The following is a 12,466-nucleotide window of genomic DNA, read 5'->3' as shown; positions in this document are numbered from 1 at the left end:
TTTGCTAGCGGTCAGAAACAGGTAGACAGATGTGGAATCTGGGTAGCCTGGCAGGGCTAGCCAGATGTCCTGGGAAAATCAGACTTGTAGCTGGAAAGGCGCACACCTGAGATTGGATACGGAGCTGAAATGGTTAATAAAGGCTTTATTTCTGGTGTCGAGGGGGAACCCTTCTTCGCCAGTTTCATAACCTTTATGAACCTGACGAAGAGTGGTGCCCCCTCGAAACGCATTTTTTCACACCAGAAATAAAGCCTTTATTAACCATTTTGGCTCCGTATCCATCCCAGCTAAAAGTCAGATTTTCCCCGGACATCTGGCTAACCCTGCCAGGCTACCCAGATTCCACATCTGTCTACATTTCCCATGAATCCTCTGGCTGTAGGTGTTGTGTTTGATCACTGCACCTGGTCATCCAGGTGAACTTATTACTCTTAAGTTGACACGGTGCAATTTTGATGCATTTTCTAACTAACAGTGTGTTTCATTTAATTTTAAGTATTGCCTTGAGAATTATCACAATTAAGGTGTTTATGCAGATTTGTATTATTTAAGCAATGTTTAAATATGGCATTTTGGCTGCTTACAAAATCACTGTAAAAACTTGAAATTTTTCTAGGATTTGCACAATTGCAGTAAAATAGCACCTTTTCCTGCCATTTTAGGACAACAAAAAACAACGCACGGAACACATTGGGGGTTATTTAGTAAAGTAATCTGGCAGTTTTTTTTATTTTATTTTTTATTGGGATTTGCACCCAAATTGTGTTGCACGCTTAATGTGCCAAAAAAAAATCAGAGGAACCTTACTAACTCCCTGACCTGAAAGTTGTGGCTGCCAAGGAAAAGGGAATTTTTTTTTTACATTTTCAGGGACATGCCTCAACATATTTACCAAGGTTCCCACATAAAATGTGGTGGAATTGAGCTCTAGAAAAACGCTGCAAAGCAGTTGTAAAAAAATAAAATAAAAAAATGCAAATAGTAGGGGGAAATTTGTAAATACTGTGGAAAAATACCCACAAAGAAAAATACACAGCACTCGTGTAAAAACATCAGGGGAGGTGTAATAACTACTCTATATCCTGATCCGATAGAAGGAGCAGCAGTATACAGAAAAGGGAGTGGGATCTGGTAGGTGATGTCTTCCTGTAGTTCACAGCAAGTTGACTGACCCAGCCCAGACATTCTCTGACACATTAAGCCCTGTAACAATCTGTTGGTCAGACTGGTGGTCACATGACCAAGTTGGAGTAATAAAATATATAGATGCAGCTGTGCTAAAATATCTGTAGGACTAGTGATGGGGAGTGTGCATAATATAGGTAAAAACTCCTGGAGTGCTTCTTTAATAATGGTTAAAGAAATGCAGTATTACTTGGCAATTACCCTTAAAGGGGTACTCCATTGGCCAGCATTCTGTTCCGAACATTGTTTTTGCACTGTGAGGGTTGGCCACGCCTCTTGTGACATCACAACCACGCCCCCTCAATGCAAATCTATGGGGGGGGGCATGACGGCCATCACACCCATTCCCAATGACTTGCGTTGAGGGGGCGTGGAAGTGACATCACGAGGGGCGTGGCCAACCCTTGCAGTGCGAAAACAGCGTTTGGAACATTTACTTCCCAACACTGGCCAGTGGAGTACCCCTTTAGGTGCTACTTGTCCCCACTTTGATAATGTCCACACACATTGTATTATCTGAATTCTTGAGTGCTTGTAGGATTAGGCTTTTGATATACTGCTCGGTCCTTTCCAGTACATCTTTACAGATCTCAGGCCTTATTTTTTTCAAGCTTGATCTTTGCAGGTCAGCCGGTCACCATAAAAGCTGAAACATCTCATTTGTACATAACCTTGTGTCCTCCTAAGGCAGTAGCTGATGCATTTGTGATGCAACAAGGCATGTTTCCTATAGTATATATCGTACAATAGTTTGATGGCACTTTTTTTTTTAAGTTTCTTGGTATGCAGAGAAGTCTCTTTCCATCAAGGCTGAGGCTGACATCCTGATATCTTGTGATATGGATCAAATGTCTCTTGCACACAGTTCCGTTTAGGTCGGTGTGTTCTTTTCATACTCCAGAATCAGCTCTTTAATGTGGGCAAGTTTGTGGTGCAAGTATTCACAGCGGCTCTTTTCTTCCCTGTAGCCAGGATAGGTCTGGGTGAAGAAAACATACACTGCTTAAAAAAATAAAGGTAACACTAAGATAACACATCCTAGATCTGAATGAATGAACTAATCATATGAAAAACTTTCGTTTTTACATAGTTGAATGTGCTGACAACAAAATCACACAAAAATTATCAATGGAAATCAAATTTATCAACCCATGGAGGTCTGGATATGGAGTTACACTCAAAATCAAAGTGGAAAACCACACTACAGGCTGATCCAACTTTGATGTAATGTCCTTAAAACAAGTCAAGATGGGGCTCAGTAGTGTGTGTGGCCTCCATGAGCCCGTATGACCTCCCTACAACGCCTGGGCATGCTCCTGATGAAGTGGAGGATGGTCTCCTGAGGGATGTCCTCCCAGACCTGGACTAAAGCATCCACCAACTCCTGGACAGTCTGTGGTGCAATGTGGTGTTGGTGGATGGAGCGAGACATGATGTCCCAGATGTGCTCAATCGGATTCAGGTCTGGGGAATGGGCAGGCCAGTCCATAGCATCAATGCCTTCCTCTTTCAGGAACTGCTGACACACTCCAGCCACATGAGGTCTAGCATTGTCTTGCATTAGGAAGAACCCAACCACACCAGCATATGGTGTGAGAATCTCATCTCGGTACCTAATGGCAGTCAGGCTACCTCTGCCAAGCACATGGAGGGTTGTGCGGCCCCCAAAGAAATGCCACCCCACACCATTACTGACCCACTGCCAAACCGGTCATGCTGGAGGATGTTGCAGGCAGCAGAACGTTCTCCACGGCATCTCCAGACTCTGTCACGTCTGTCTCATGTGCTCAGTGTGAACCTGCTTTCATCTGCACAGGGCGCCAGTGGTGAATTTGCCAATCTTGGTGTTCTCTGGCAAGCGCCAAACGTCCTGCATGGTGTTGGGCTGTAAGCCCAACCCCCACCTGTGGAAGTTGGGCCCTCATACCACCCTCATGGAGTCTGTTTCTGACCGTTTGAGTGGACACATGCACATTTGTGGAGACAAACATGGTAAAATGTAATGAAAAAAGAATGAAGCAACTAAATCACAAACCTAAAACTAGTGAGCTGTTTTCCATCAGTCATCTATCCACAGGAAGGTATGAGACTGCTTCTCCATGAAAACACTGAGGCTAGGTTCACACTGCGAAATCTCCGGGCAGAAAATTTCTGCCCGGAGACTCGGAGTGCAGCCAGCGCCGACTGAATCAGTCAGCACTAGAACCGCGCGGACACTGCAGTCTCCAATAGACTGCAATGTGTTCCGCAAGTATTTCCGCCTGAACAATGAGCAACGCCATTCTTCAGGCAGAAATTTTCAAGTAGCTTTTCCATGCACAAATTCCGAAGTGTGTATTTGTGAAAGGAAACCCATTCACTACACTATACATTTTAGTAAGCGGAATTTCTGCCCGCAATTTCAAAGCGGAATTGCAGGCGGAAATTCCGTAGTGTAAACCTAGCCTAAGCGTCTATTCACACGCCAAAATTTCCGCTAGCAGAATTCCACCTGAAATTCTTCTGAATGTGAGTGTGGAATTTAATTTCAGGTGGAATTCTGCTAACGGAAATTCTGCCATGTGAATAGACCCTAAGGGAGTTAGGGGAACAGCTGAGCACAGCTCCAGTTAATCTCCTAGTAACTGGGACAGCGTTGCAGTCTTCAGACTTGGTCCCAGTGAGGATGTTGTGTCACCTTTGTTGTGTGAGCGATCACCTATCTTATGATAAACATGTCTGGTGGTGACTGCCCCTATTTTAAATGTCCTATTCAGTTTGGGACTAGTAATAGATATTGGACAGGTCTGTTGTTTTTGCACAAGGCAGCCTCAGTAAAACACAAATGCACTACAATGAAAAGATGCCAGCGGTTGTCTGTGTGCTCTGGGCAGTGCCTAAATGAAAGGTTTGGACAACTACAAAGCAGATCTGTAAATAAACTCACCTTCTTGAACTTCTTATATTCTGACAGAATCTTATTTTCAACCATCTAAAAGAAAATAAGGCATTACGGGTCATATTCTCTAACCATATACACAAAAAAGAAGAGATATAAAGTAATACATTCATCTATAGGCAACCAAATTATAAAGAATATGCAGATGTTTTGTTGCATTCATTCCTTTATAGCAATTAGAGGAAGTGCCCCTGCTTCCTTATGAAAGGCATTGTAATTGCCGAGACGGCCCTATACTGTTGTATCATTACCAGATTACAGGTACAAAGCCTGATGTAAAGCTACAATTTCTAAAATGCACATTCCCAAGCTTTCGCTTCGTAGAGACTAAATTAGTGATTTAAAGGGAACCTGACATCACTTTCATGCTTCCTGAACCATGAGTCCTTAGGGTCGTTCCTGGTGGCTTTTGCCTGCCTATACACACAAATATCTATGAATAAAGGAGAGGCCACTGATGACTTATGGTTCAGGCAACATGAACGTGATGACAGGTTCTCTTTAAAGGGAACCAATCAGCAGATTTTAGCATATATAATGCTCGACAACGCAATATATATGCTAAAATAGTTATCCTCATCATCCCCGGGGGACGTTTGTGCCCCCAGGGATGGTGAACATATTAAGTTATAAAGTCCCCCCCCCAGCTGCCCGGCCAGTAGTCCCCTCGGGACGGGGACTTACACTTACTAGCTCCTGTTGCCCTCAGACGTGGCCCCGCCCTGATGGCTTGATTGACGGCTTGCGTCATCGCTCTGCTCCCTTAGCAGATGGAGCAGAGTGGTGACGCGCGCCATTAATTAAGGCGAGGGGGCAGGGACTTTATAACTTAATATGTTCACCCTCCCTGGGGGCACAAACGTCCCCCGAGGATGATGAGGATAACGATTTTAGCATATATAACGCGTTGTCGAGCGTTATATATGCTAAAATCTGCTGATTGGTTCCCTTTAATTGCCTTATCTTGCAGCATTGTGAATTCAGCTCTGGGCTGTAATACATACTGATTTTAGCATAATTGGAATGTGATTTTAAATAAGGTAATTTCATAAATGATATTTTAATTCAGTTTTTTTTTTTTTTTAAAGTAAAATATTTTCTATATATGTCCCTTTTGCCATGTAGCTACAAAAGCTGCATAAAAAGGTTGCTCTGCTATGTCCATTAACTTAATTTTCATAAGAATGAAGGTATCTATAAATCTGCCCACCTTGTGCTCTACTGTTCCTTGTTGATACTTCTTCATTTTCGAGCCAAGGTGCATGAACCTCTCCAGCACTTTACCAATCTTGGCATGTAGCTCCAGATATTCTGTATAGTCCAGTGCAAAGTCGTCTTCATATAATTTCTGCTGATCCTGAGATGTAATTGTGGTGTACTTACTGCACATTACAAAAGAGGGGAAATTTGCTTATTATTATTATAGTTGCCAAGTAATCTTTCCATTTGATATGGTGATTTGATCTTGTTTTATGTACAATTCTCCATGATTTTCTATATGATACGTGCCGTTTTAGTATGTGTTACCTTAACAGGCCCCTAGGTGGCAATATTGCGCAAAAATCTGTGTGCTGTGTGCTGCGGTATACACTGGGGGAGGTCTTGTCAATCAGCACTTGGCCTGTGTGTAGGAAGCAATACCCAATTATATAGTATTACACATATATAAATTAAAAATTTCTGAAACATCAGGAATGCAGCTGTATTTGTTTTATTAACTGAGCTGATCTGACATTCCGCATAGAAATGGGGTGGCTAAGCCTACTATAAAATGAGAAAACATGTGAGGACTAATAAAAGTATGTAGGAAACTTACATATTTTACTAGAATGCAAATGCAATACTCGGAACACAAAAATGTATGGCTTTTTTGCCTGTGTGTGTAGGGGGGGGGGGCACACAAAGACATGCATGTACACACGGCCACAATTTCTTGAAAAAAAACATAGAATGGTTAGATTTTTTTAAAACAGCCTAAAAAAGAAACAAAAAATAAAATAAAAAAATAAAACGAACAAACACATAAACATGTGGGTATGGTGGTTTTATAAGATTTGGAGGTCCACAGTTTGGAGACCTCTGGCCTATGGCTTTAAGGATGAAAGCAGAAAAAAAGCAATAAAAAATACCCCCAAAAAAGTCATATATTATTATTTTTTAAACATATATGAGGTCTTCTTGGCAATCAGTATTAAAGAGGATATCTGGTGATATAGATAGGTGGCCAATCCTCACGGTATATAATACCATCAACATACGATCGGTGTGGGTCTGACTCTCAGCATCCCTGCTGATCAGCTTGAAGGGGCCATGGTGGTCTGGCATTTGCTGTGTCCAATTCATTTTGTTAACACCACTTTGTACTGCACAACACTTTCCCATTTATAACCGCAGTGCATGCTATTACAGCTTCTTCCTATTCACTGAATTTCAACAAAACTGTAATAACATGTACAACCGCTATGACTGTGACATTGTTGTGCACATCTGGAGAAGAAATCCAAGGAAAAATCATGGACATAAGAAGTGATGGAAGCTGCTTCACGGTACTCCCCACTGCCAGCAAGTCAATCGATCACCAGACAGATTTATTAAAATAATAGAGTATTTATTGTATTAGAAATGGAAAACATGTTTCCAGGGTCAGCAAACCTTCTTCACCAGGGCCTGGATCTAACAAAGGGGTAGTCTGACCTTCGAAACGGGCTCTCCCTTTTTAATACAATAAATACTTTATTATTTTAGTGTCCATTTCTTCTTATGTCCAGGATTGTCCTTCGGTTTCTTCTCCAGTACTGTGCACTGTCCTTGGTCCTGGGCGCAGTTGGACTTGTGCAGCACCCAGCCACGAATTACCTACTCACCCATAACCACTCATAAAATAGCGTCCTATTGTGTTTTTCTTTTTTTGCATATACATTTTAAGTGTTGTGCACAAAGAAGATGATGCAAAAGAGACACAGCCGTGATTGGTAGGAATCCCAAGAGTCAGGCCTACACTGATCTGGTAATGATTGTTTAGCCTTAAAGGATAGGCCACAACAGTAAAAGCTGGAGAACCCTTTTAAGTCATAATGACCCAGGGTTCATAGTTTCCGCAAAGAGTGACATTGTATATAATCCTCTATTACTTATTCCTCCTGTATTCTGAGGAGTGTTGAGGCTATTTTTCCTTTATAAAAAAATCTGAATGGAAGTCACACCTAGTGTATAATACTGGTCCCTGTAGATTTTCATGGTATATGCCTGTGCCCCATCTGCATGGCTCCTCAGCATGGATAGAGTTAAACCCTTGCATCTTGCACCAAGAGAATTGTCTTCTTATACATACTACACTTAACCTTGAAAATGACTTTTGTCACCAGCCGAGGGGGTCTCTGAGCAATGTTAATGAACACAATCACCAAGGGACCTCTTACACACAGTAAGGAGGCTTTTACCTCACAAATATGTTACTTTGCAATTTTTTGCAGATACACTTCTGGAAAAGAGATTATTTTATTTTTATGCTTGGAAATATACACTTCATAAGTAACGTTTACTAGACTTTCTCATACATTTTTATTACATACATCATGTTCTATCATTGAGCTTGTAGTCTATTCATCTACTAGGTGAATGGATAATACCTGATCTGATCTGTATCCTATTTTGTTGATTGAGCAACCTACATAAAATATATCGATCCCACCTCTAGGAGGATTATAGGCACTGCCAGCAAGAGCGATCCAGTAATGGTAATATTTCAAATATTTATTAAAATCGTACTACGCGTTACAAAACCGAATCGGTTCCTTCCTCAGGCAGAAATGCTGGTTTTGGTGCACTGGGGCGTTCCCAGACTCTTGGTGCACTGTTCTGCCCACCTGTCTGATCCCTGTGATCAAGCCCATACATATATATTCATCTTCTCTCCAGCAGAAGGGTGTTGACGCATACACGCTCATGGTCTGCAGCCGTACATGATGACGTGCCACAACATGTTACATCGCCGTGCTGAAAGACAAGGGGGCAGAAATGGCGCACAAAGGGACTGGGAACACCCTCCGTGAACCAAAACCAGCATTTGCAAGGACTTAAAAGGTAAACTGAATTAGATTCAGCATCCCCCTCACTTTTACCGTGTATAAACAGGATTTTATAAATGGATCTTTATAAGTATATTCTGCAGTTCTTACAATGAACAATTTGTACAGAATAACCAAAAATCAGAAACACTTCATATATTGTATATGCACCCATCACAATGTACCTGTTCTCAGAACTGTGCCAATTCTATAAAAAATGTATAATAAGAGACTAGTACATCTGACACATAAAAGTACTAGATAAACTTATTACACGTTTCTTGTGTCACATTTTGTGTGCCTCCTTCATATGAAATGATTTTTTCTACAGAACTATAGTAGTATAGGGCAGCAGTGATTCCAGTTAGGCTCAGTTCTAATAAATGGACCCTCAATGCCACATATGGGAACAGTATGAAAAGTATATCGTGCTGAAGGCAGTTATCTCCCTATACAAATAATGAATTCTTAAAGTATATACACAGATCATCATCATAGTTTTCTGGTAAATATGCAATACATGTAGGTCCAATATAAGTTCTGCATTAGCTAAAGTTACATAGTTACATAGTTAGTACGGTCGAAAAAAGACATATATCCATCAAGTTCAACCAGAGAATTAAGGGGTAGGGGTGTGGCGCGATATTGGGGAAGGGATGGGATTTCTTCATAAGCATTAATGTTATTTTGTTCCAGGAATGTATCTAATCCTGTTTTAAAGCTGTTAATTTTTCCTGCTGTGACCAATTCCTGAGGTAGACCGTTCCATAAGTTCACAGTTCTCATGGTAAAGAAGGCGTGTCGCCCCTTGAGACTAAACTTTTTCTTCTCCAGACGGAGGGAGTGCCCCCTCGTCCTTTGGGGGGGATTAACCTGGAACAGTTTTTCTCCATATTTTTTTGTATGGGCCCTTAATATACTTATATACGTTTATCATATCCCCCCTTAAACGTCTCTTCTCAAGACTAAACAATTGTAACTCCTTTAATCGCTCTTCATAGCTAATATGTTCCATGCCCCATATTAGTTTAGTCGCGCGTCTGTGCAGCCTTTCCAGCTCCACATGCTTGAGTTATTGCAGCCAGATCTCTGTGTGCACATGTGCACATCCTGTTGGATCTACACAAAGCTTTACCACCTATATATTTTACAGATATCTGATGTAAAGCCCCATTGACGAAGTAGGATAAGAGATGTCCAAACTCTGTATGCAGTGATTTTGCTTCAAATATAAAAATCAATTCAAGGTATATTATTACCTACTACTTACATGGATAACTTACCTAAAATAGTCGGGGACTTCTTCAGAGGATGACATTGACTCTGTAAGCTCTTCTTTTTCTAGGAATGAAAAACAATTACTGCAGCATACCAAATAAAAATGTAATCGTCACGGCCACATGGCTGCCATTATAAGTAATCCCTTATCTAAACCTAAGGTCGAGTTCACGAGCAACAGATTTTGTTGCGACCGTAATGTACATACAATAATGTGCCCATGTGAAACAAACATAAAACTGCCTAAAATATATACAGTCATGGCCGTAAATGTTGGCACCCTTGACATTTTTAAAGAAAATTAAGTATTTCTCACAGAAAAGGATTGCAGTAACATGTTTTGCTATACACATGTTTATTCCCTTTGTGTGCATTGGAACTAAACCAAAAAAGGGAGGAAAAAAAGCAAATTGGACATAATGTCACACCAAACTCCAAAAATGGACTGGACAAAATTATTGGCACCCTTAACTTAATATTTGGTTGCGCACCCTTTGGAAAAAGTAACTGAAATCAGTCGCTTCCTATAACAATCAGTAAGCTTCTTATACCTCTCAGTCAGAATGTTGGACCACTCTTCCTTTGCAAACTGTTCCAGGTCTCTCTTACTAGGGCGCCTTTTCCCAACAGCAATTTTAAGATCTCTCCACAGATGTTCAATGGGATTTAGATCTGGACTCATAGAAACATAGAATGTGTCAGCAGATAAAAACCATTTGGCCCATCTAAATTGCCAATCAATAGTCCCTGGCCCTATCTTATATGAAGGATAGCTTTATGCCTATCCCATGCATGCTTAAACTCCTTCACTGTATTTGCAGCGACCACTTCTGCAGGAAGGCTATTCCATTTATCCAATACTTCCTGATATGACTTTTAAACCTTTGCCCCTCTAATTTAAAACTATGTCCCCTTGTGGTAGTTTTTCTTCTTTTCAACATGCTCTCCTCCTTTACCGTGTTGATTCCCTTTATGTATTTAAAAGTCTCTATCATATCCCCTCTGTCTCTTCTTTCTTCCAAGCTATACATGTTAAGGTCCTTTAGCCTTTCCTGGTAAGTTTTATCCTGCAATCTATGTACTAGTTTAGTAGCTCTTCTCTGAACTCTCTCTAGAGTATCTATATCCTTCTGGAGATACAGTCTCCAGTACTGCACACAATACTCCAAGTGAGGCCTCACCAGTGTTCTTTACAGCGGCATGAGCACTTCTCTCTTTCTACTGCTTATACCTCTCTCTATACACCCAAGCCTTCTGCTAGAATTTCCTGCTGCTCTATTAGATTGTCCTACCTTTAAGTCTTCTGAAATAATTACTCCTAAATCCCTTTCCTCAGATACTGAGGTCACGACTGTGTCAAATATTCTATATTCTGCCCGAGGGTTTTTTACACCCCAGGTGCATTATCTTACACTTATCCACATAAAATTTCAGTTGCCAGAGTTCTGACCAGTCTTCTAGTTTTCCTAAATCTCATTGCTGGCCCCTTCAGAACTCTCCAGCGCTTTGTTGCCATCCATTTCTGGGTGCTTTTCGATGTATGTTGGGGGTCATTGCCCTGCTGGAATACCCAAGATCTCGGACGCAAACCCAACTTTCTGACACTGGGCTGTACAGTGCGACCCAAAATCCGTTAGTAATCCTTTTATGATGCCTTGCACACATTCAAGGCACCCAGTGCCAGAGGCAGCAGAACAACCCCAAAACATCATTGAACCTCCACCATATTTCACTGTAGGTACTGTGTTCTTTTCTTTGTAGGCCTAATTCCATTTTCGGTAAACAGTAGAATGATGTGCTTAACCAAAAAGCTCTATCTTGTTCTCATCTGTCCACAAGATGTTTTCCCAGAAGGATTTTGGCTTACTCAAGTTCATTTTGGCAAAATGTAGTCTTGCTTTTTTATGTCTCTGTGTCAGCAGTGGAGTCCTCCTGGGTCTCCTGCCATAGCGATTCATTTCATTTAAATGTTGACGGATAGTTCGCGCTGACACTGATGCTCCCTGAGCCTGCAGGACAGCTTGAATATCTTTGGAACTTGTTTGGGGCTGCTTATCCACCATCCGGACTATCCTGCATTGACACCTTTCATCAACTTTTCTCTTCCGTCCACGCCCAGGGAGATTAGCTAGAATGCCATGGATTGCAAACTTCTTGGTAATGTTGCACGCTGTGGACAAAGGCAAATCTACATCTCTGGAGATGGACTTGTAACCTTGAGATTGTTGATATTTTTCCACAATTTTGGTTCTCAAGTCCTCAAACAGTTCTCTTCTCCTCTTTGTGTTGTCCATGTTTAGTGTGGCAGACACAGACACACAATGCAAAGACTAAGTGAACTTCTCTCCTTTTTATCTGCTTTCAGGTGTGATTTTTATATTGCCCACACGTTACTTGCCCCAGGTGAGTTTAAATGAGCATCACATGCTTGAAACAATCTTATTTTTCCACAATTTTGAAAGGGTGCCAATAATTTTGTCCAGCCCATTTTTGGAGTTTGGTGTGACATTATGTCCAATTTGCTTTCTTTCCTCCCTTTTTTTGTTTAGTTACAATACACACAAATGGAATAAACATGTGTATAGCAAAACATGTGTTACTGCAATTCATTTCTGTGAGAAATACTTCATTTTCTTGAAAAATTTCAGGGGTGCCAACATTTACGGCCATGACTATATGTCTAGGCTGTACAATGAAATTAACATTGCAACCACGTGTAATTTTCTTAATATTACTTATTTAAGTTGATGGGGCATGCACAGGTTATCTGCCATCTTGATTCCTGTTTTCTCCCTGGTACTATGCCTTAGGCTTTGTAGAGACAAAGGTAACAGAGCCCTATCTAAGTGCAGTAGGTGGCAGAGCAGCTTCAACCTACATCCCATCGGACACTATAGAAATGACAGACATTGGGGGAGATTTATCAAAACCTTTGTAGAGGAATAGCGGTGCAGTTGCCCATAGCAACAAATCAGATTGCTGCTTTCATTTTCAA

The 12,466-nt window shown here is 41.1% G+C and overlaps 1 protein-coding gene across 2 annotated transcripts in view; it reads right to left on the bottom strand.

Moving 5' to 3' along the window:
• Positions 1 to 279: 279 nt before the first annotated feature.
• The window catches only part of ELL3 (elongation factor for RNA polymerase II 3), a 113,140-nt gene continuing 100,953 nt past the window's right edge, over positions 280 to 12,466 (bottom strand). For both annotated transcript variants that reach the window (XM_056572062.1, XM_056572063.1), the window contains 4 exons: positions 9,477 to 9,534; positions 5,337 to 5,508; positions 4,115 to 4,159; positions 280 to 2,167 (listed from right to left, as the gene is read on the bottom strand). In XM_056572062.1, the coding sequence (XP_056428037.1) occupies positions 2,060 to 2,167; positions 4,115 to 4,159; positions 5,337 to 5,508; positions 9,477 to 9,534 (383 nt within the window). In that variant the 3' untranslated portion in view covers positions 280 to 2,059. The remainder of the gene's footprint in view (positions 2,168 to 4,114; positions 4,160 to 5,336; positions 5,509 to 9,476; positions 9,535 to 12,466) is intronic.

This window comes from Hyla sarda, chromosome 4 (assembly GCF_029499605.1).
Source record: "Hyla sarda isolate aHylSar1 chromosome 4, aHylSar1.hap1, whole genome shotgun sequence".
NCBI lineage: Eukaryota > Metazoa > Chordata > Amphibia > Anura > Hylidae > Hyla > Hyla sarda.
Note: the sequence above shows the minus strand (reverse complement) of the source record. Positions and strands in the feature narration are given on the sequence as shown.